Source organism: Macaca thibetana, chromosome 9 (assembly GCF_024542745.1).
Source record: "Macaca thibetana thibetana isolate TM-01 chromosome 9, ASM2454274v1, whole genome shotgun sequence".
Taxonomy (NCBI): Eukaryota; Metazoa; Chordata; class Mammalia; order Primates; family Cercopithecidae; genus Macaca; species Macaca thibetana.
In genome coordinates, this window is record NC_065586.1 from 47,026,534 (window position 1) to 47,050,317 (window position 23,784).

At 49.9% G+C, this 23,784-nt stretch overlaps 2 protein-coding genes across 21 annotated transcripts in view; both read right to left on the bottom strand.

Moving 5' to 3' along the window:
* Positions 1-23,784, bottom strand: part of SNCG (synuclein gamma) — a 389,209-nt gene that overhangs the window by 227,051 nt on the left and 138,374 nt on the right. The window contains exon 1 of one of the 14 annotated variants that reach the window (XM_050803894.1): positions 21,164-21,167. The exons of 12 other annotated variants lie outside the window; for them this stretch is intronic. The gene's annotated coding sequence lies outside the window, so the exon portion shown is untranslated. Of the gene's footprint in view, positions 1-20,132; positions 20,137-21,163; positions 21,168-23,784 lie in introns of those variants that run through there. One more of the 14 variants, XM_050803892.1, reaches the window with a different exon arrangement.
* Positions 1-23,784, bottom strand: part of LDB3 (LIM domain binding 3) — a 71,661-nt gene that overhangs the window by 4,773 nt on the left and 43,104 nt on the right. For all 7 annotated transcript variants that reach the window (XM_050803849.1, XM_050803852.1, XM_050803848.1 and 4 more), the window contains 5 exons: positions 22,371-22,516; positions 15,409-15,877; positions 14,036-14,216; positions 13,331-13,451; positions 5,181-5,296 (listed from right to left, as the gene is read on the bottom strand). In XM_050803849.1, the coding sequence (XP_050659806.1) occupies positions 5,181-5,296; positions 13,331-13,451; positions 14,036-14,216; positions 15,409-15,877; positions 22,371-22,516 (1,033 nt within the window). The remainder of the gene's footprint in view (positions 1-5,180; positions 5,297-13,330; positions 13,452-14,035; positions 14,217-15,408; positions 15,878-22,370; positions 22,517-23,784) is intronic.

Here is a 23,784-nt window from a genome sequence, read left to right on the forward strand (position 1 = left end):
TCAGCCTCCCTAGTAGCTGGGATTACAGGCACCCACCACCACATCCAGCTATTTTTTTTTTTTTTTGGTAATTTAGTAGAGACAGGGTTTCACCATGTTGGCCAGGCTGGTCTCGAGCTCCTGACCTCAAGCAATCCACCTGCCTCGGCCTCCCGAAGTGCTGGGATTACAGGCGTAAGCCACCGTGCCCAGCCCAAGAGAAGAAATTCTATATCCCCATGATGACAACATAGAGTATAGTCTGAGGAAGAGAACTAATATTTGTGGGGGCTACCATGGATCAAGCAGGATGCCAAACACTATATACAGCAGCTCATTTAATTCTCATGAAAACCTTACAAGGTAGGTATGCCTTTCTCCCACTTCACAAATGAAAAAACTGGAGCTCAGAGGGCGCCTATGTCTTGCTTAAGTCGCAGACCAAGTAAGTTGTAGGGCTGGGAATCTCTATCCAGGTCTATAAGACTCCAGTTCTATGCTAATTTTTCCCCTACCCCATAACAGAAAGGGGCTGTGTTTACTTGAAATTGTTCTGGGTTCATGGGTTTGTATGGAGGTAGCCCTCTGAGTTTGTCAGACTACTAGTATGTAAGCTAGGCCCTGGGTTGGCAATATGCCAGTATGTCAGAGTCTGCCAGGAAGTCACATTGGCTGGCATGGGTCCCAGCCTAGGAGAGGGCAGTGAAGATCCCTGCTGGGGGGCAGAATTGGGAGCCATCTCCAGGACACTGACATCAGGAGGAGTGCAGGTGGAGTCCACACATACAGGTATCCCCCCAGGAAACAGAAATCACCCTCCAGAGTTGAGCTTGGGGCAATGTGCATGTATCCAGTCCAAGAGAGTTGGAAAGGAAAAGGGCACCACGCTGGCCCCATGTGCAAGGCTCTGATGGTCCAGTTGGGGACATTATACCTAGGATCACACAGGGCTTCCAGTGGGTCCTGGGAGCTAATGAGCTGCAAAAGTGTTTGAAAACATCCCAGGTGGATGCAGTGATGCTGAGTATAACCAGGCTCGTGTGGAGGCCTCAAGCTGCTGGTGACAATTTAAAGACTAATGCAAAAAGATGGACACCCAAGATCTAACTGGTGAGAATGGGCTTTAAGGAAGACAGAAAGGCAGCTCTGGAGTGAGTCAGCCTGTCAATGACTACAGCTGTGGCTGGGAGACCCTACCTGGTCTGGGACAATGCTGGTTGCTTGTGAGAACTTCGGGATGAGTCAGGCTGGAGAGAAGGTGTCCAGGGACTGAAGACCAATAAATGAGAAAGGGACAGAACCTCAAATATGGCTCATAGGTGAGATGGGGCTGAGGGTGGGAACCCTCATAGGGAGTTGTGCCCAGTGTCTTCTTGATGCAAGGTGCTTCATGGTGGAGGAGGCCTTCTGCCCACCCAGCATAGGGGACAACAGGGATGGTCTAACCCCCAGGCTCTGTGGCTGGGTGACATCAGGGCCTAGCTATAAAGGGGTGGTGACCATGAACAGTGCTGACCGCAGGTCCCAGCAGAGTTAGGGTAATAAACTAGGCCAGCTGCAGCAGCCCCTAGGACTGCCTACAAAAGTTATACCACTGCCCATCCGCTCCTGATACCCACACCAGTAGGGAAGGGCAAGACTTAGAGCAAAAGAGGGATTGGTAAGACATTTTTCCTCCACTAAGGTCAGACCCGGCCGGGCGCAGTGGCTCAAGCCTGTAATCCCAGCACTTTGGGAGGCCGAGACGGGTGGATCACGAGGTCAGGAGATCAAGACCATCCTGGCTAACACGGTGAAACCCTGCCTCTACTAAAAAAAAATACAAAAAACTAGCCGGGCGAGGTGGCGGGCACCTGTAGTCCCAGCTACTCGGGAGGCTGAGGCAGGAGAACGGCGTGAACCTGGGAGGCGGAGCTTGCAGTGAGCTGAGATCGCGCCACTGCACTCCAGCCTGGGCAACAGAGCGAGACTCCGTCTCAAAAAAAAAAAAAAAAAAGTCAGACCCTTTCCATTGGAACTCAAGTGTCAGTGCCAGACAGAAGCTTAACTTTCACCCTGACTCACACTGCACTTCTCAGGCTCCCAGCCTTCACTTTATATGCTTTGGACTTGAGGGGTACTGTCCTGTTCTACTTTTGAATTGCTCACATCTGTTGCTTTGTTCGCCTTTCAAGATTCTAGATTCCGTCAAGGTAGAGACTTGTTCTGGGACACTCTTGTATTCCCCAAATGCCAGGAATATTTGGTAAACTGAGTTAGTCTAAAAATGTGCTATCTGAGATCTCACTGGTGAGAAAACAGCACATCAGCTGGGAGAGCTACTCCAGATCTTTCTCTTACTAAGTTTTTGGAAGTTACAGGAAAATACATGCTCATCAAAAGTGATTTGGAAATATGAAGTGACAGAAAGAGGACCAAAAAAAAAAAAAAAAATCCCTCATGTCCCTCAAAGTTTTCCAATCAAAAGATTTCTTCCCAATGTTAAAACTACGTTCCAGCTGGGTGCAGTGGCTCACGCCTGTAATCCCAGCACTTTGGGAGGCTGAGATGGGTGGCTCATAAGACCAGCCTGGTCAAGATGGTGAAACCCCATCTCTACTAAAAATACAAAAATTAGTCAGGCCTGGTGGCGGGCGCCTGTAATCCCAGCTACTCAGGAGGCTGAGGCAGAGAATTGCTTGAACCTAGGAGGTGGAGGTAGCAGTGAGCTGAGATCGTGCCACTGCACTCCAGCCTGAGCGACAGAGCAAGACTCTGTCTCACAAAAAAAAAAAAAAAAAAAAAAAAAAAACAACCATGTTCCACTTCACTATATGTTGACAGGGCAGTGAGTACCATGCAGGCTGGTTTGGAGGGAGACCTAACGATCTCCATGCTGATCCTCCAAAGGGCAGTGCTATGGGCCTCTCACAGGCTGGACTTCACTCTCTGGAACTTATTTGTAATATCAGCCTGAGCCACCCCAAGCTTTACGGCTTCTTCTGGTCTCTCTCTTGGACTTTTGCTGTTGTGACTCAGCTGAAATTGCGAGGCTTGCAGGAGCAGACCCACACTCACCTTTGCCACAATTCCCTCTGCATGTGACACAGACCTCTCATCAGCCCGCCCGTGGAAAACAGGCCTTCTGTGCCACTGTCTTCCTGGACCTTCCCCAGGTCTCTTGGATCCTTCCAGAAGTTGGGTAACCAGATGTGCAGGCAGTGCCTCAGGACTAGACAAGTCATGGCTTGAATGTAAGGTTCAGAGAGCCCTGTGCTGTGCCTGACACAGGGGAGCTATAACTCTGCAGGGGACAACCCCAAAGCCAGTATACTTACACCATTGTCTCTTTTTGGAGGGGATGTATTTAAAACACCCTAAAAGATAACTAGAGAATCTGTTCAAAGAGCTGGAAAATCAGAGTGTTAAGGGATTGAACTGTATTCCACAAAATTCACATGCCAGAAGGCAGAGTTAGGAGTGAGCCAAGATAGTGCCATTGTACCCCAGCCTGGGCAACAACAGTGAAACTCCGTCTCAAAAAAAAAAAAAGCGGAGCTTGCAGTGAGTGGAGATCACGCCACTGCACTCCAGCCTGGGCGACAGAGCAAGACTCCGTCTCAAAAAAAAAAAAAAAAAAAAAAAAAAAGCAGAACCACACAGAGACAGACACACTCAGAGGAGAATGTCATGTCATGTGAAGACACACACACAGAGGGGAGACAGCCTTGTGATAATGGAGGCAGGGATTGGAGTTACACAGCTGCAAGCCAAGAAATGCCAAGGATTGCTGGCTAGAAGCTCGGAGAAAGAGTATGGCCTCCTGTCAGCACCTTGATTTAGGACTTCTGGCCTCCTGAACTGTGAAAGTGTTCATTTCTGTTGTTTGAGCCATCAGTTTGCAGTAATTTGTCAAGGCAGCCCTAGCAAACCAACACACAGAGTCAATACAGTGCATCCCACAGATGGCAGGGTATGGAAGCAAAGTGTAGAACCGAAAGCATATGTCCGTAAACTTGATGACTAGGGTCATCCTATGTCATAAGTCTATAAAAATTACTCAAGTAAAAACTGTACAGGTATTTCATACATTTCCAAAATTTACCTTGAGAAACTCTGGTTAAAAAAAATAGTAGGGGTGTCTTAATTTTCCCAAATCAGCCAGGCGCGGTGGCTCACACCTGTATTCCCACAACTTTGGGAGGCTGAGGCGGGTGGATCACCTGAGGTCAGGAGTTTGAGACCAGCCTGGCCAACATGGTGAAATCCCCTCTCTACTAAAAATACACAAAATTAGCCAGGCATGGTGGTGTGTGCCTGTAGTCCCAGCTACTCGGGAGGCTGAGGCAGAAGAATTGCTTGAACCCGGAGGCAGAGGTTGCAGTGAACCGAGATCGCTCTACTGCACTCCAGCCTGGGCAACAGGAGCAGAAACTCCATTGCAAAAAAATATATATATATCAAATCAAGATTAGTCAATGACAGATTGACATTAGGGGGCTTTCTCAGGAATGACTGTTTCCTACCTCTCCCTCAGAGTCTAAATGCCTGTAGGCACACCATCACGTGCCCACCCCAACCCAAAACCTTCAGAAGGAAAATGCCAGTCTCATACTAAAAGTGACGCAGCTGTTCAGCAGAAATAAGTAGCACACAATTAATAGTTAATCCAGGGCTTATCTCCTGGCAGCTATATATCAAGAAAGGACCACTTAGGAAAATAAAATGATACTCAGTCTTGCTTTCCAAAGGTTCTACCAAGAGAAACCCTGTCTCAGCTTTTCATAGGATTAGTCAGCTCCAATCTAGTGTTTGGGGTAACAATTTGGAGGGGAAAACCCTCAAGTCACTCCATCATATCTGAAGTGACATATAACCATGGGAAGTCAACTGCCCCTCTCAAAGCCAAGCATCATCTGCTGCTCTTGCCCACTGACAACACTGCTGGTGAGACAAGCCGCTGGTTTGCCAAACCCTGGGACACTCTGTTGTCTTTAACGAAATGGAAAGTAACAAAGCCACACTGGCTTATAAATAATTATTAGGAATGAAACTTTGTTCGACTGTGATGTATCGAGGCATCATGGTGTTTGCCAGCTTTTAAAAATGATCAGGATGTCAGAAAGCTAGCATGGCAAGGGATGTAGAGGGTGGTCATCTGGTTCCCACTTCCTCCCTCCTGCCTCTTCTCAGAAAGCCAGAGCCCCAAGCTAGAGACATACCGCGCAAATGAAGCAGGTGTCATGCCAGGTGTGGCCCAGGGCTTCAATGAACTTGTCGCCGGCCTCCACGGGGAAATCGCAGCCGTGACACTTGGTGCTGAACAGATTGATGTAGTCTGAAATGAAAAGCAGAGTGAAGACCACGCACCCAGTAGGGCAGTGGGGACCCAAAGCCAAGACAACCCCCAAATCAGTGGGCAGGGGCAGGGGGTGAAATCTAATTGGTTGTTTGTAATCTCACAGATGAAATACTCAGTTACATGACTGATAGTTTTCCATTTTCCAATCATTGCACTGATGTTCAGACCCAGGCTTAGACACCATCTCATGCTAGTTTGATTTGCAAACACTTTCTGGAACTGTCATTAACATTCTGCAGGGAGATTGTCTCCTCTGCTTCTGTCACCTCTAATAGACCAAACAGATCAAGCCCCAAAGAGAAAACAATCCATGTTTCCAAACGGCTATGCTTACTTTGGAAGAATGAGGGTCCAACGTATTTAAGAGTTATGGAATGTTCTTTGCTTGGCCATTCTTCTGTCATGGGGCATTTGTGTTGACAACAAGTTTTTACTACTATAAAGAATATTTTAACTATTTTATTGGGGCATGTCCTCCTCCTCCTTTCCTACCCCCAACCAAGGAGATAATGCTATTAAGTATTATTTATATGATGCTTTGCAATTTACCAAGCATTTTCACATGGATGATGTTATTTACAAGTATCTCAATGTCAGGGACTACATCTTAGCTTTCTTTGCACTCCCAGCACAATGACTGACACACAGTCAATATCCAAAACATACATAGGGAATGAACGCATTAACCAATTAATCAGTTAATCAGTGAATGAGTCTGATCACAAAATCCCTCAGAGATTGAACTATTATTATCTTTTTGTTTTGTTTTGTGTATGAGAAAATTGAGACTCAAAGAGGTGAAGGGCCCAGCCAGCATCCCACAGCTGAGGCACAGTGGGTCAGGTTCTGTGCTCCTTCACCAGGGCAGCTGTCCTCTCTGGCCCAAAGGGGCTACAGTTCTACCACACTGGCTGTAGAACATCTCTAGATTATTCTAGAAAAGCTCCATCCCATTTATAAAGCCTTCATCCCTCCTGAGAGGTGTACGCATTCCTCCACAACTCTTCTACAGTTGGCTTCTTCTTAAGTGATTTCCTGTTCTTCTTGTGGACAGTATGTCCATTCATTGTCTTAGACCACGTCTTACTGAGTGCCAGTGTGCCATGGGGGTTACAAAATTGGACTCTGAATAAAGGAAGAGCTAAGTTCAAACCCCAACTCTACTAAGAAACATTCAAACCTGGGGTAAGTCACCTAACTTCTCAAGGTCTCAACTTACTTATCTATATAATGGGAATAATTATTGTACTGAACTCTTGGGGTTTTGAGTGGATTAAATAAGATAATGTAAGTGAAGTATTTGGCACAAGCACTCAAAAATGTTGGCTCTTATTTTGAAAGTCTTCGTAACTGAAGCAAGGAGGGAAGGGAACCATGATTTGAGTGCCATTGTGCCTCTTGTTTAATCCTCATGACATCTCTGTGAAGAGATAATATTCTCTATTTATTTATTTATTTATTTTTGTGATGGAGTCTTGCTCTGTCACCAGGTTGGAGTGCAGTGGCATGATCTTGGCTCATTGCAACCTCCACCACCCGGGTTCAAGCAATTCTCCTGCCTCAGCCTCCTGAGTAGCTGGGAGGACAGGCATGTGCCACCACACCCAGCTAATTTTTTTCTGTATTTTTAGTAGAAACGGGGCTTCACCATTATGGCCAGGATGGTCTCGATCTCTTGACCTTGTGATCCGCCCGCCTTGGCCTACCAAAGTGCTGGGATTACAGGTGTGAGCCACCGTGCCCAGCCTATTTCTTTATTTTTTGAAAGCAGACTCTCACTCTGTCACCTAGGCTGGAGTACAGTGGCACAATCTCAGCTCGCTGCAACCTCTGCCTCCCAGGTTCAAGCAATTCTCCTGCCTCAGCTTCCCAAGTAGCTGGGATTACAGGCAGGTGCTACCACGCCTAGCTAATTTTTGTATTTTCAATAGAGACGGGGTTTTACCATATTGGCCAGGCTGGTCTTGAACTCCTGACCTCAAGTGATCCACCCACCTTGGCCTCCCAAAGTGCTGGGATTACAGGCATGAGCCACTGCACCTGGCCTAGTATTCCCATTTTAAAGGGGAGGAAACTGACTGAAGAGGTTCCATCACATAAGTCATAAGGAGCAGCCCCAGTCCTGATGGACTCCAATGTTCATCCTACTTCCATGGTTTTACGCTGTCTCCAGCTACTTATCGGCCTGCCATTGAGCTTTGATCAGTTACACTTATCTCTTGCATATGTTTTCCAATATACAGCTTCCCCTTTTGTGCCTAATTGTAGCTTGTCATGCAAATGCTCTTATGTATCCCAGTCCATCAATCCTCTCTGATGGAACACTTAATTTCTTTAGTAGGCAGAAATGCATTGCCTTGCCAGAGCTAAGAAAACATCGTACGGCCGGGCACGGTGGCTCACGCCTGTAATCCCAGCACTTTGGGAGACTGAGGCGGGTGGATCACGAGGTCAGGAGATCGAGACCATCCTGGCTAACATGGTGAAACCCCGTCTCTACTAAAAATACAAAAAATTAGCCGGGCGTGGTGGTGGGCGCCTGTAGTCCCAGCTACTCGGGAGGCTGAGGCAGGAGAATGGCGTGAACCCAGGAGGCAGAGCTTGCAGTGAGCCGAGATCCAGCCACTGCACTCCAGTCTGGGCGACAGAGCAAGACTCCGTCTCAAAAAAAAAAAAGAAAACATCGTTCTGCTTCCTTTAGAAAGTTAACAGCACAGGTTGCAGTTCACTCTGTGCTCTGCAGGAACTTACTACTATGTGGTATGGGCTGACTCGTCTCCACCTGAGAACTAGTCCTTCACCCCACTTACGACTTCTTTCTTATCACTCCCAGGTGGTCTCATGGTGCCCTGGACTTTCTCTTACACCTCCATGTCTCTGTGTAAACCAGGCCCTGGGCTTAGAAAACCATCCCCACTTTCTGTACGTGAGAGAATCTCTGCAATCTTTTGTGCTAGACTGTACTTCAGGGAAGTCTTCATCCCCTGCCTACCCCAACCAAGAGTGATGAGATAGCCTTGCTGAAGGCTTTCTCTGGGCTTCCCTCCTCCATTTATCCATGTATCCTATCCATTCATTCATCATCTCCTTTTTTTTTTTTTTTTTTTTTTTTTTAGATAAAGTCTTGCTCCGTCACCCAGGATGGAATGCAATGATGTGGTCACAGTTCACTGCAACCTCAACTTCCTGGGCTCAAACTATGCTCCCACCTCAGGTTCCTGAGCAGCTGGGACCACAGGTGTGCACCACCACGGTCAGCTACTTTAATTTTTTTTTCTTCCAGAAACGGGGTTTCCCTATATTGTCCAAGCTGGTCTTAAACCCCTGGGCTCAAGGGGTCCTCCTGCCTTGGCCTCCTAAAGTACTATGATTACAGGCGTGAGCCACCAAGCCGGGCTGTGTTCCATATTTAAATAAATATAAAAATTAAATTAAATGGTTCAAACAACCTAATTAAATAGTGATTCCTTCTCTTACTGGCTTTTCACAGATTAAGCTATTAAAGTGGCTTGAATTGGCCAGGTGCGGTGGCTCCTGCCTGTAATCCCAGCACTATGGGAGGCCGAGGTGGGTAGATCACGATCAAGACCAGCCTGGCCAAGATGGTGGAAACCCTGTCTCTACTAATAATACAAAAATTGGCCAGGCTTGGTGGCAGGAACCTGTAATGCCAGCTATTTGGGAGGCTGAGGCAGAGAACTGCTTGAACCCGGAAGGCGGAGGTGGCAGTGAGTCAAGATCGCGCCACTATACTCCAACCTGAGCAACACAGCGAGACTCTGTCTCCAAAAAAAAAAAAAAAAAAAAAAAAAGGCTCGAATTTACTTCTGGAATGCCTTGTCTTGCCCACTGATTAATTTTTCTGTTTTAAATTCGATTCTGTATTATTTGGAGAATTGTCACTTTGTTTTAAAATTTGGTAGCACGGGTCTGATCCTAATATATATATATTTTTAAGTTGGCATTTTTCTTCACTTGTTTCTACAAAAGGAGAACGTTGCTGGTACCGAACAAAGTCTGTGCATGGGCATTTTCCACAAGGAGCATAATCTAGCTCCTCATTTATTTATTCCTTCCTTTATTTCTCTCTTTAAGTCTTTCTAATTTTCTTTGACTCTCTCTTGTCCCAAGCTGAATTACTACCCTCGCATTTAATGGATTTTATTGCTATTGTAAAAGGATTTGCATCCATCAAATTGCGGGTGCTCTGTGTTGAAAAGGGGCTTAGTACTCTTCTAGAGCAATGATTCCCAAACGTCAGAAGCACATGGAGGGTTTGTTGAAACACAGGGTGCCAGGCTCCCCTCTAGAGTTTCTAATTCACCAGATCTGGGGTGGGGCCTGAAGATCTGCATTTCTTTTTTTTTTTTTTTTTTTTGAGACAGAGTCTCGCTTTGTCGCCCAGGCTGGAGTGCAGTGGCCGGATCTCAGCTCACTGCAAGCTCCGCCTCCCGGGTTTACGCCATTCTCCTGCCTCAGCCTCCCGAGTAGCTGGGACTACAGGCGCCCACCACCTCGCCCGGCTAGTTTTTTTTTTGTATTTTTAGTAGAGACGGGGTTTCACCATATTAGCCAGGATGGTCTCGATCTCCTGACCTCGTGATCCGCCCGTCTCAGCCTCCCAAAGTGCTGGGATTACAGGCTTGAGCCACCGCGCCCGGACGAAGATCTGCATTTCTAACAAGTTCTCAGGTGATGTTGCTGCTGGTGCTGGGACCACACTTCGAGAAACACTTCTGATTCCCACACCTAACTGAAACACCTGGGTAGGGTGGGGCACCCTATGAAATGCTGCTTCTGTGGGTCTGAGGTAGGTCTGAAAAATCTATTTTCTCTCTAGTTTGTTAAGTTCCCTAGGTGACCGTGATGCCAGGTTTGGGAACTGCTCAGGTGCAGGTTCATCTGTGAAGGGCTGACCCTCCTACCTCTCTTCCTTATATGCAGTTGTCAGCTTATCTTTGCAGCCAGCTGAAGCATTTTTCAGCCTAGACCCTATCATTCTGGCTCAATATGCAGATTTGACAGGACTCCCTTCTGTGTCTTCTTCCAAATTGTTGATTAAAATGACGAGACATAAAAATGAAGTTTCACTTCATACCCATTAGGATAACTACTATTTTTTAAAAAACAGAAAATAACAAGTGTTTGCAAGGCTACCAGAGAAATTGGAACCTTTGTACTCTGTTAATGAGTTTGTAACACAGTGCAGCCGTTATGGAAAACAGTAAGAGGTTCCTTACAAAATCAAAAATAGAACAAAATCAAAAATAGGCACGGTGGCTCATGCCTGTAATCCCAGCACTTTGGGAGGCCAAGGCAGGAGGATTGCTTGAGCCCTGGATTTCAAGACCAGCCTGGGCAACATAGCAAGACCTCATCTCTACAAAAAATTATGAAAATTGGCTAGGCATGGTGGCGGATGTCTGAAGTCCCAGCTACAGGATTAGGTGGGAGGATCAACTGAGCCCAGGAGGACAAGGTTAAAGTAAGCCATGATTGTGCCACTGCACTCCAGCCTGGACAACGGAGGAGGAAATGGAGACTCAGAAGGGGTAAATAATTTGCCCATCGCCATTCAGCCTGGAAGTGGCCCATGCGGGATTCGAGTCTGGGTCTCTCCAGGTACCTAGGTCTGAAGGTAAATCTACTTCCTCACTGTCTTCTCTTAACACTAGACCATCTTCTTCCTGGATCTTCTTACTCAAAACATCATTTTTGAGAATCTTTTTGGGGGAGTTGCTATGACAAGGGGCAGCAGTGATAATGGAAATCTATCATTCTTTCAAAAGCCTCAGACACAAATTGAGGCTTATCTCAAATAATAGAAGTTATAATGCTTTTTTTTTTTTTTTTTTTTTTTTTTGAGACGGAGTCTCGCTCTGTCGCCCAGGCTGGAGTGCAGTGCCCGGATCTCAGCTCACTGCAAGCTCCCCCTCCCGGGTTTACACCATTCTCCTGCCTCAGCCTCCCGAGTAGCTGGGACTACAGGTGCCCGCCACCTCGCCCGGCTAGTTTTTTGTATTTTTTTTAGTAGAGATGGGGTTTCACCGTGTTAGCCAGGATGGTCTCAATCTCCTGACCTCGTGATCCAACCGTCTCGGCCTCCCAAAGTGCTGGGATTACAGGCTTGAGCCACCGCGCCCGGCTGTTATAATGCTTTTAGTAGAAGAATACCAGCAATCTGTATAAGCATAACAGCACTTTCTTTAACTACCAATCAATATCATATGCTCATAAGAAACGAAAGGACTGGTGTTATCTTCTCCCTTTTACAGATATAGAAACTGAGGCACGGAGTAACTAAGTGACATGTTTCAGGTCATTCAGTTAACTTCAGAGCTGGGAAGGGCATTCACTAGTACAAGAACCCAAGACGTTTCTTTTCTTTCTTTCTTTTTTTTTTTTTTTTTCAGATGGAGTCTCACTGTGTCGCCCAGGCTGGAGTGAAATGGCAGTATCTCAGCTCATTGCAACCTCTGCCTCCCGGGTTCAAACGATTCTCCCATCTCGGCCTCCCAGGTAGCTGGGATTACAGACACCCGCCGTCATGCCCGGCTATTTTTGTAGAGATGGGGTTTCACCGTGTTAGTCAGGCTGGTCTTGAACTCCTGACCTCAGGTGATTTGCCCGCCTTGGCCTCTCAAAGTGCTGGGATTACAGGCGTGAGCCACCGCCCCAGGCCAAGACTTTTATTTTCTAATTCACAGTCGGGGAAAGAAGTTTTCATTTTGTTTTGCTTTTTCCCTTGAGGAACTGAATGTTTTCTCTTTTCTGGTTTTAAAGTAAACTAACTTACTGTGTTTCTCTTTTTGCCCTCAAATTTGTTACCTGGTTAGTCCCTGCAGCTCTGTTATTCTTCATAATCGGCATGCCTGCTTTTACCACCTCTGATTTTCTGGTTCTACTGTCTTAGCCTTCATGTCTGTGTTACCTTTTCTGGAATCTGCTTCAGAAAGGTCTGAAGGGGAAAGTCTCTGAATAAATGAGTGACTGACTCTCACCTATCTAATGACGTGCTTTGTCTCCTGAATTTACAATAATTTACTCGGCATTTTAACATAACATATAGCATTTTGGGGGTACAGAGAAACTCTGAATTCACTCAGTGAGATTACAGGAATCTGAAGGAACATCAAAGTCTGATAAATATCATAGGGGCAGAAGAAGGGGTCTCGCATATTTGATGCTCTACATGCCTTCTCTGGTGTAATCCTCACCGCGGTTCTCTAAGGCGGGTGTTTGCAGATTAGGAAAGTAAGGCTCAGAGAAGGTTACTAACTTGCTCAGGATTACAAAGCAGCCCGAAGTGGAACCAGGAATAGAATGAAGGACAAAGTCCATAGCCAAGGCCTTTTCAGAATAGACCTTGTGGTCTCCAAATCAAAATAACCTGAAAGGTTTCCCAAGTGGTCATAAGATGGCAACTTGTGAGCTACATTTTTTTTTTTTTTTTTTTTTTTTTTTTTGAGATACAGGATCCTACTCTGTTGCCTAGGCTGAATACAATGGTGCTATCACAGGTTACTGCAGACTTGAACTCCTGGACTCAAATGATCCTCCCACTTCAGCCTCCTGAGTAGCTGGGACTACAAGCACGCACCACTACACCTGGCTAATGTTTATATTTTTTGCAGAGACCGGGTCTTGCTATGTTGCTGGTTTCAAACTCCTGGGCTCAAGCAATTCTTCTGCCTCGGCCTCCCAAAGTGCTGGGATTAAGGTGTGAGCCACCTACCCAACCAGATCCACATATTTGATGCATAAAATAAGCTATAGACTCTGCACCTCACTCTCCCCAAAGCTACAACCATATGGGCAGGGGAGATAGTTAACTTCCTTTGTGTGATATTAGCATGATTCTGCCATTAAAAACAAAAACAAAGGTTTCTTCCAGAAATAAAGGCCTCTGGGTGGCTGGATGTGAATGGATTAGGCAGGAGTTAGTTCCCTGTGCCTGCCCCTTTCTCCCAGTCTGCAGGGCCTCCCCGCATGCCATCAAAGTGTTCCTACCTTTCTCGCAGTAGGGCTCCCCATCTTCCATGTGGAAGAGGCTGTTTCCGAAAGGCTTCTTGCAGGCCGCACAGACGAAGCAGGTGGTGTGCCATGTCTGTCTCAAGGCATGCATCACTTCCTGGGGGAAAGAGCCTGAGCTCAGGACAGAAAGCAGAAAGGGAGCGGGCTTGACTACCCCAACAGGCTCCTGCCACTGCCCGAGCATCCTACTGGGGAATAGGGCAGGAGAGCTCAGGATGCAGGCCTTGGTCACTCTGAAGAAAGACCCAGGGGCGGCAGAGAAGGGGTTGTCACTCTCCAGCTGGGTGCCAGGTCTTGTGCATTCTTACATAAACTGTGATGCTTAATCCTCCCATTAAACCTGGGAGGAGGTACTGCTTATTACTGTCATTTACCAAAGAGGCATTGAGGGTCAAGGCCACATTCTGGTGAATGGTAAAGTCAGGTTATGAAGCAACCACTTGCTTTGCAGAAGTTCCACCACCACTTCAAGCTGTGTGGTACAGGCGCACAATCATCTCTTGCATCAAGTTCATTTATCCCCAAGTTTATTGGTGGCAAACCAATTCCCTTTCAGGATAAAAATGGAGTTGCTTTCTCTCTGTTACCAGCAACTTCTTGGCTTCCTAATGGGACCCCATGATCTTGGGGAAGGGCTGGGGAAGAGACATGGGTCAGAGGAAAGGGAGGCTGTCCACTTACCCCCATAATTTTGGTGTTGCACTTGGCACAGAGTGGGGCAAAGAATTGCTCATAACATCGCTCACAGTAAACGTTGTTCTGCTCTTCCACAAAGCACACATCTGCCAGGGAACTCTTGCAGTAGGCACAGTTGAACTCCTCAGGGTGCCAAGAACGGCCCATGGCTACCAGAAATGGGCCCCTGGGGAAGCAGAGAATGGCACCCAGTAAGGCAGCCCCCAGAACTTGGAACTAGGTATTTCAAGAACCCCAACACTGTTTATACTTTTACCCAATAACTCTGACTTTTGTGACTGTTCTGATGAAGTAATGTGAAATTCAGAGAAAGCTCCATGCAGAAAGGTGATCATTGTTGCATCACTTACAATAAAGAAAACCAGGAAGCAACTCAAACATCTACCAATAGGGGACTGGGTAAACATATCATAGAATTCAGTTGACCACTGATAATGATAGTAAGATATCCAATAATGATGATGCTGATGGCTAACATTTATTAAGTGATTACTGTGTGTCAGGTTCTATTCAAGAAGACTTTTGCATTTATTAACTTGCTTAATTCTCACAACAATCCTACGAAGTAGGTACTATTATAATACCCATTTTTAGATAGGGAAACTGAGGCACACAGAGTTTGAACAACTTGTTTAAGGCCATAGGGCTAGTAAGTGGTAGACCCAGGATACAAACCTGTATTGTCTAGCTCCAGGTTAGCAGTCAGAACAGTGGGACTACAAGGACATTTCTTTATATTCTAATTTTTATTTTTCTGTGTTTTCTAATTCTTCACTAATGAATATGTATTACCTTAGTTTTAAATAAAAGTGTATTTTTCATGCATATAAGCTCACACCACACATGCATACAAACATACTGTATTCAAACAACAGCACCCATGGTCCATGGCTTCTAAGTGTGAAATCACTTGTTTTCATTTTAGTCTGGCAGATGCCCACCAACTCCCTGAGCAGCCCAGGCCTATCTGTGGAAAGACCCAGAAGCAACCCTAAAGGAAAACTGGGTCAAAACCCACACTGTCTTACAACATGCCCCGTAAACCTACTGACAAGTCTGGTGATTCCCAGAACTCAACCTTAGCCCAAGGGGGAGTTCCTGGCACCAGGCACCCTGCTGGAGCTTCACCCACATACCTCATGCCAACCTCCCAGCTCCCTGGGGGAGTGGGTGTCACACAAGTATGGCAGCTAAGGCTCAGAGAGGTCAGACCAGAGGGCAAGCCAGAAGGACCCGAGCCTTTCTCCCTACACCTGCCTCCTACCCCCATCTCTCCCTACCAGGGCTCAGACTGTGGACAAGAACCCCGCACACACACCCTTCCAGTGCCCCAATGCAGGGGCACAGCTGGACCATACCGGATGACGTTGTTGCAGTGGCCGCAGAGTGGAGTCCGGCTGCTGGCTGGGAAGCGCTCAGCCCTCTGGACGGTCCCCCTGGCAAGTGGTGGCACCTGGGGACCCGCTGGGGTGTAGGCTGGGCCCCCCCGGGGCAGGGTCTGCTTGCTGATGGAAGTGGTGCTCTTGCCTGGGGCAAACTTCTGGGAGAAGCTGTCATCTGTCACCCAGGGGGGACGGCTAGCAGGCTCTGCAGGGCCCCCGCTATAGGCCGCCGAGGGTGTGGGGTTATAGTTGGGAGCAGGCGAAGGGGTATAGGCTAGTGCTGGGGATGGAGTGTAGGTGGGGGCAGGCGAGGGGGTATAGGCAGGGGCAGGCGAGGGGGTATAGGCAGGGGCAGGTGAGGGGGTGTAGGCAGGGGTAGGCGAGGGAGTGTAGGGAGTGGGACTGTAATTGGCCCCTGGGGACGGGCTGTAGGTAGATGCAGGCACTGCAAAAGCCAAAAACAAAACAAAACAAAACAAAACAAAAACCCCAAGAAAGGTGTGTCAGGAATTCATTCTTCCCAGTTCCCCTCACTCCCAGCCAGAGAAAAGGAAAAGGCGGCTTTAACATTAGAGCATACAATTTCAGTTTTTTTGGGAGACTTGTTCCTGAACTTCTTGATGGCCCAGATTTGAATTCTCAGCAGGGCTTCCAGAGAGCTAGAGAGCAAGCACAGCAAAGCCCTCGACATGGGCTGGAAAAGGGACATGGCTATAAATATCTGCAGCTGTGCAGGGTGGGGCTCCACCAGGCCTTGACTGCCCAAGGCCTGCAGAAGACGGGGAGTGGGGGTGGGGGTACCTGGGCGGGAAGGGGTGGGAGTGGGTCAGCTCGCCCTTGACTGCACGATGCTTTCTGTTGCACTCTGACCAGTGATTTGACATCTGAAATACCATCCTTAGCATGAGTTTGCTGAACCTGGACCTAGGTCAGCCCTCAGGACAAAGCAGGTGACCTGGGTTTTCAGGTTCACGTTTCAGGTTTAGCTACAATTACTTTCTTGAAAAACAGCTCAGCTTGATTTGTACTGGGGGAAATTCCATCTTGGTTTGATTAGGGTGGGGGATCTTGAAGGAGGCATTCAGAGGGTGCTGGGCAGAGACTCTAGGGTGACACAGCCCAGAAGTAGCTGCTCATTTGGCCTGTGGCTGCCCTGGGGACCCCTGTACCTCCACATCGCTTTAGTGGAAGCTGAGAGTGTGTCTGAGTGACTGTCTAAAGATTGTCCAGGCAGTCAGAGCACAGGGAAGAGAATGCACTGCCTCACTTCTACCACACCCTCCTCCAGCTCCCTGAGAGCAGAAAACCGTTTTGGGCTCACAGCACAGAAAAAGCATTGCAACTGCTTACCCACAGCCCTCTTCAGCCTGGGCTCTCAACACCCAGCCAGGGCAGACCCAAATGTACCCTGCACGCAAGATCCAGCTGGCCTCCTCTTCCAGCGAGTGAGGTTCCAGAAGCCTCACCTCATTTCAGTCTGCTCCTCGGGAAAGAGGCCTCATTCCCCCAACCCTAGGAAGCATGTTGGCACAGCCTCCCTCCCCATTCCTGAGCTCAGCCTGGGCAGGATGGACTGCACTGAGGCAGTCCCCACACCCACACCCTGCCTCTGCCTCCCACCCCACACTCCAGCCTCAACCTGGAGAGGAAGGTTTTTCTTAGGGCCCAAGACCCTGGCCCCACCTCCAGTCTCTCTTTCCCACCTGGTTCCCCTGGGCCACCTGGGGCAGCCTGTGGCTCCCACTCTGCACCTTCCACTCCCAGGTGACCCACCCTTCAGAGCTGGATGACCTGAAAATCCCTGTGCTGGGGGTGAGTAGGGACCAGGTAGATAGGATCCATCCATGTTGTTGAAGGAAGAAGAGATAAAACCCTCCACAGCCCTGCCCCGGAGCCATCCTGCCAGTGAGGCCTTCAAAAGATAATACCGGCCGGGCATGGTGGCTCACGCCTGTAATCCCAGCACTTTGGGAGGCTGAGGCAGGAGGATCACAAGGTCAGGAAATCAAGACCGTTCAGGCTAACACCATGAAACTCTGTCTCTACTAAAAATACACAAAATTAGCCAGGCATTGTGGCGAGCGCCTGTAGTCCCAGCTACTCAGGAGGCTGAGGCAGGAGAATGGTGTGAACCCAGGAGGCGGAGCTTGCAGTGAGCCGAGATTGTACCACTGCACTCCAGCGTGGGCGACAGAGCGAGACTCTGTCTCCAAAAAAAAAAAAAAAAAAGAGAGAGAGATAATACCTTCTCCATAAGGAATCTTCCTCTCCTTTAGGGGTAATGAGGCACATAGCATCTGTCATCTGAATCGTTCTTCACATTATTCCCCCTTTACCCTCAAGGTCACTGAGGCTCAGACAGAGCTAGTAAGTGGGAATACATCTCCAAAACCATTCATTATATCATCCCAAGCTGCCTCTGTAAAGATCATGAGTCCAATTTCTAGAAAATCTTGGTGCAACATGTCAGGGAGGAGTCATTTTCAACATGGAGGAGACCTCATGCTGTGGAGTCTTGATAGCATAGCCAAGAGCCCTGGCTGCAGGACCCAGCTCTACTACATCCTGGTTGTGTGTCCTTGGGCAAGTTCCTTAACCTCTCTGGGCCTCAATTTCTTCATCTAAAACTGGCAATACTAATGCTTACCATCTTACAAGGTTATTATGAGGATTAAGGGAAGGTAAGAAATATAAAAGAGCTTAGCCTGGTACCTGGCATAGTGTGTCACTAAATGTGAGTGAGGATGGCAAGGATGGGGACAACATGGGTGTCAGGGTCACATGTACTGTCAGCCTGTCTCATGACCTGCTGCTCACCTAGGGAAGCCTAGCCCCATTAGACTGGTAGGGCCGGGGGTTGTGGGAGAGGAGGGAAGGAAAATGGAACATCTTGAAGTCAGATAACCCGAGACTGAGGTCTATTCAGTGGTGGTGGAATGCCTGACGCCCTGCCTGCCCCACAGGGCATGCTGGGGACCTGCTGGAGTGACATAGTGCATGGATTTTATAAATGTGTACAGCCCAAATTTGAGGTATTGTCACCCTCCCTAACAACTTTGCAGAGAATCTCAAAATGCTGGGGGAAGAAGTGATTCCAGGAACGCCACCAGGAACAGAGAGCAGGGAGAGGTGATCTAGCACAACTTCAGAGCAGCTTCATCCCTCTGTTATACGTAAGGGGGTTCTGTGCAACATTTCCTTTCTTTCTAAAGTGCAATTCTCTGCTAAAAAAGATTAAGATTGGCTGGGCATGGTGGCTCACTCCTGTAATCCCAGCACTTTGGAAGGCTGAGGCCGGTGTATCACCTGAGGTTAGGAGTTCGAGACCAGCCTGGCCAACATGGTGAAACCCCCATCTCTACTAAAAATTCAAAAAAATTAGCCGGGCATGGTGGTGAGCGCTTTGTAAATCCAGCTACTCGGGAGGCTAAGGCAGGAGAATCTCTTGAACCCGGGAGGCAGAGGTTGCAGTGAGCTGAGGTTGCGCCATTTTACTCCAGCCTGGGCTACAAAAGCGAAACTCCATCTCAAAAAAAAAAAAAAAAAAAAAAAAGATTAAGACCATAAGCCCTAATCCTGCGCTGTCCAATACATAGTGCTAAATGGCCAATGAGCAGCTGAAACATGGCTAGTCCGACCGAGAAGTACTGTTAGTGTAACACACACCAGATTTTGAAGACACATTAATAATTATTTTATGTTGATATGTTGAAATTATATATATATATGGGGTTTTTTTGTTTTGTTTTTTTTTTTTTGAGACAGAGCCTTGCTCTGTCGCCCAAGTTGGAGTGAAGTGGCACAATCTTGGCTTCACAGCCGCCTCTGCCTCCTGGGTTCAAGTGATTCTCCTGCCATTGCCTCCCAAGTAGCTGGGATTACAGGCACCCGCCACCACACTCGGCTAATTTTTTTTTTTTTTTTTTTTTTTGAGATGGAGTCTCGCTCTGTCGCCCAGGTGGAGTACAGTGGTGTGATCTCGGCTCACTGCAAGCTCCGCCTCCCGGGTTCACGCCATCCTCCTGCCTCAGCCTCCCGAGTAGCTGGGACTACAGGCGCCCGCCACCATGCCCGGCTAATTTTTTGTATTTTTTTTAGTAGAGACGAGGTTTCTCCGTGTTAGCCAGGATGGTCTCGATCTCCTGACCTCGTGATCCGCCCGCCTCGGCCTCCCAAAGTGCTGGGATTACTGGCGTGAGCCACCACGTCCGGCCTGATGTTTTAAATATATATAGTCAAAGAAAATATATTAAAATGAATTTCACTTGCTTTCTTTTACTTTTTAAAAATGTGGCTACTAGGAAATTTCTTTCTATTGGGTGGTGCTGTCCTCATCAAAATGACTGTTTCCACGTGCCAGGCCCTTTACGTGCATTATTTCAAGTAATTACTCGCTGCAATTCAAGGAGGCAGATAATATTTGCAAGTCCATTTTACAGATGAGGAATTGAGACTTGGAGGGCTTAAATGGCTGCTTCCAAGTCATCCAGCTGGTGAACTACTTAGCTGAAACGAGCTCAGGCTGCCAGACTGAACAGCAGATGCCCGTTTAGAAACTCCCCAGGCAGCAAAACAGGCTTTAGTACGCCCCCTTTCAAGTAAATCGGACCCTGGCCCACATTTCCTGCCTCCCTCCAGCAATACTAACCCTATTCCCCCTGCCTGGCAGTCGCTTCCCTCTATTGGAAGGCCTTCCAGACTCCCGGATCCACCTCCTTTTCTAAGCCCCCACAACACAGAGGTAACACAGAGGTCTCACAGAGGCAGGCTAGAATCTGGACCCCGATTTGACGGCTTCCTTGCCGGGGGCTACACCCACCTAGAGAAGGAACCTCCCCGGCCTGGGTGGCCCGGCAGCTCCGTTCCCCAGTCGCAACCCCCACTCCCGGCCGGTGGCGAGCAGGCAGCGGCGCTTCGCCGCCCTCAGCTTCTGCACCCTTCAGCCTGGCTCGCCGTCATGCCAGGAAAGACCTGATATCCCATCTCGCAGCCCCGGGGCTGTTGCTATTTCTGCGTGACGGAATTAAGCCAGTCTAAATTAGAAGGTGATATTTCATCTCTAATTGGCAAGTTCAAAAGGCCCCTATCGCACTCGGCGGGCTCGGGGATGTGTAATTAAACAAGGTGATTTCTGACTCACTCCGGGCCGGGCCTGGCTCTCCGCGAGCGCCTGGCCGCCGCCCGGCCCGCGGGCCAACGTGGCCGTCCCCGGCCCGCGCGCAGGGTCCCCGTGACGCCGCCGCCGCCCGCCCCCTCCCGGGCCCCAGGTGTTCTGGGGAGCGGCCGCCCACCTCGGGCGCCAGCGATAAGATCCGGCCTGCGAACACCGCCCTCGGCCCGGAGGAGGCCCCGGGGGGAGCTGAGGCGGCGGTCCGGGGCGCTCCGGGTCCCGCGCGGGCTCCCCGCCCTCTCCGACGCCCGGGTCCGAATAGCCTGGAGGGCAGTGGAGCGGAGAGCGGCTTGGGCCCACAGGCCCCACTTCGTCCGGGGCGCCTGCCAGCCGCCCCCGGACTCCACTTGGCAGCGGGGCCTCCCGGAGAGGGAGGTGGAGGCCAGGCCGGCTCCAGCGCGCGCCCGCCCGGCCGCCTCCTTCTCCCCGCAGGCAGGAATGAGTTAACGTCTGCGCGGCCTGGGAACCGCGCGGGGGCCCGCGGCTCCGGCTCGTCTCGCTCTCCTGGGCCTCAGCCCAGGGAGGAGGAGGAAGGAGACGCAGGGCGGGCCGGCCGCGCGCCCCCGGAGCCCTGACGCCGCCTGGCGGGCTGGGCGAAGACAGCCGGCGGCCGCCCCGGAAGGTGCCAGAAGCGCCTCCCCGGGAAGAGACGGAAATGTCCTCCTTGCGCCCCTGCAAGGCCTCGCCTCCACCCGCCGCTTCTCCTCCAAACTCCTCTCCAGCCTTCCCTCCCTGTGTCCTCAGTCTCCGCAGGGGCAGCCGCTTCCCACCGCTCCATCTAAGGCTTGTCGCTACTGCAAAACGCCACCTCGCCCTGCGGAGTTTTCACCTCAGAACCGTCTGTCCTTGCTCCTTCTCTAGGGACAGAGAAGGGCACCTCCCGTGTGACAGACGCTGTGCTGGGTGCTTCATTCGATTTCCAGAACACGAGGTGTCCATGAACATCACAGCCTGGAGGGATGAGGCGCTTTGCCTTCGACAGCAGAGCAGGCCCTGGCACCGGCCTCTGTCTGGGGCAAAAGCCGCTTCCACCACCCACACTCAACCCTGCTGTCAGCGAGCTTCATGAACCAAACCCCCGGAGCAAGGCCCACCCTGACTCAGTGCCTGTCTCATTTCCCTGGGCTCCAGCAGCAGAGAAAACTTCCCTGGGGTCTCTCCCTGCGCCTGGATAGGACCTGCTCCCGAGTCCAGGCTCCACCTGTGCTGTTCTGTATCCCCATCGCTTCGGCCAACTCTCGCACACTGGCATGAAACGGAGAAGAGGGAGTCTCATTCTGTCGCCCAGGCTGGAGTGCAATGGTGCGGTCTGGGCTCACTGCAACCTCGGCCTCCCGTGTAGGTGGGATTACAGGTGTGTGCCACCACGTCCGGCTAATTTTTGTACCTTTAGTAGAGTTGGGGTTTTGCCATGTTGGCCAGGCTGGTCTTGAACTCCCGACCTCAGGTGATCCGTCTGCCCTGACCTCCCAAAGTGCTGGGATTCCAAGTGTAAGCCACCAGGCCTGGTCCAGAGAAGACTTCTCTGTTCTCCTTTGCTCTCCCTTAGAATCATCCACTACTTTCTTGCTCACCTGTCTCCCCCAGGCCAGATGCAGGCTCCATAGGATTCTGACCCACAACTGGAGGATGGAGGGTGGAGCCTCAATAGCAAGACCTCGTTTCCCATTCTTCTGGGGATGTGACCCCAGAGCCATCTCTTGGCTCTTGCAACTCCTGGAACCCACCCATGGCTTTAGACAGCCTCCCCTCCTGCTCTGCCTCTTACCTGGCTGGTAGACAGAAGGCCGGATGCTGGCAGTGGTGACAACCCGGGGCTTGGGTGCAGGGGCGGCGGGGCCCTCACTGTAGCTGGTGTGAGTGGCAGGTGCTGAAGAGGCGGCCGTTGCCGGGCTGTAGGAAGAGGCCTGGGGCCTGGAACCAAGGGGGGAAGGGTTACACCCAGAAGGACACCCCCACTGGGGCCTACAGCCAAGGCAGGCTGACTCCCAGGTCTTCAGAAGCCTCTGTGAGGACACCTGACAGAGACATTTCTTGGGAGCTGCCAGAAACTGTGAAGGAAGGACCATAAGGGTCTCAGAGGGGAGGAGGGTGTTCCTTGGGTGGCTAGTGCCACTGCCTTTGGAGAGAGGGAGAAAAGCCACCAGCCAGACAGGAGGACACCGGGAAGACCCTTCACTGTCGTGGGGAGAGACTGCCCAGGTGGGACTGTGGAAGAGCGCAGAGGTAGGGGAGAGGAGAGAGATGGCGCTGGTCAGAACTACCTACCCCCATGACCTCGTGGGGCACCTCAGCCCCTGACCACCTGGCCTCTTCTGCCTACTCTTTTCTATTGTTGCTGGAAAGAGCAGCAAAGTCTCAGGTTTCTGGGCACAGATACTCCAGGGAGAGCTCAGGGGAAGTCAGGAGACACCCGTGCCGCTCCCCCAACCCCGTCTCTGCCACTCAAGGACCCCCTCCCCCCCAGCAACACACACCTTTTCTGCATAGAGTTCCTGTTGTCCTCCTCTAACTGGGTTAGTTGTCAAGGGGCCTAGAATCACCTTTCCCCATGTGTGGCCCTGGGACAATGGGGTCAAAGAGATTTTTTTAAAAAGTGTCCTAGTTCATTACCCTCAGCAGAGTATGTGCTTGGCCTCTCCTCCCAGAGAGCTGAAGGCTCCGAGAACTCCTGGAATCCAGCCGCCTGTTGAGCCTTCTCTGATCAGCGTTCCCCAGTTGTATTTGTTTGTAAAACGCTTTTCTTCATTTAAAACTAATGAACACCTTGCAAAACACATCCCTGGTCTTTCAGATCTCAAAGGGGACCACATGCCCACACCCAGGGCAAATGGGTTATTGCTGGAGGTGCTGGAGAAGTGAGTCCTGCCTGCCACCCCCACCCACCGCCCCATGGCTTCCTGCCTTCCTTCTGTCTGTTCCTCAAGGGCCGGGGCCCTGCTGGGCAGAGCTGTAGGATGAGGAGTGCCTTCCTCTCCGGGGCTCTGAGAAGGGGGTGGCCCTGGGATGAGAACCCACCACCAAGCTTCTGAGTGGATCCAGAGAGGCCTGAGGGGCTGTCCCAGACAAGGTGGAGATAAAATGAGCCTCAGGTAGCCAGCATCCCAGACCTGGAGGCTGTGCACACTTGCCCTGTCAAGCTGCCTAGTTTCTGGCTGAGTGAAGCCATTGTCTCCCCTCCC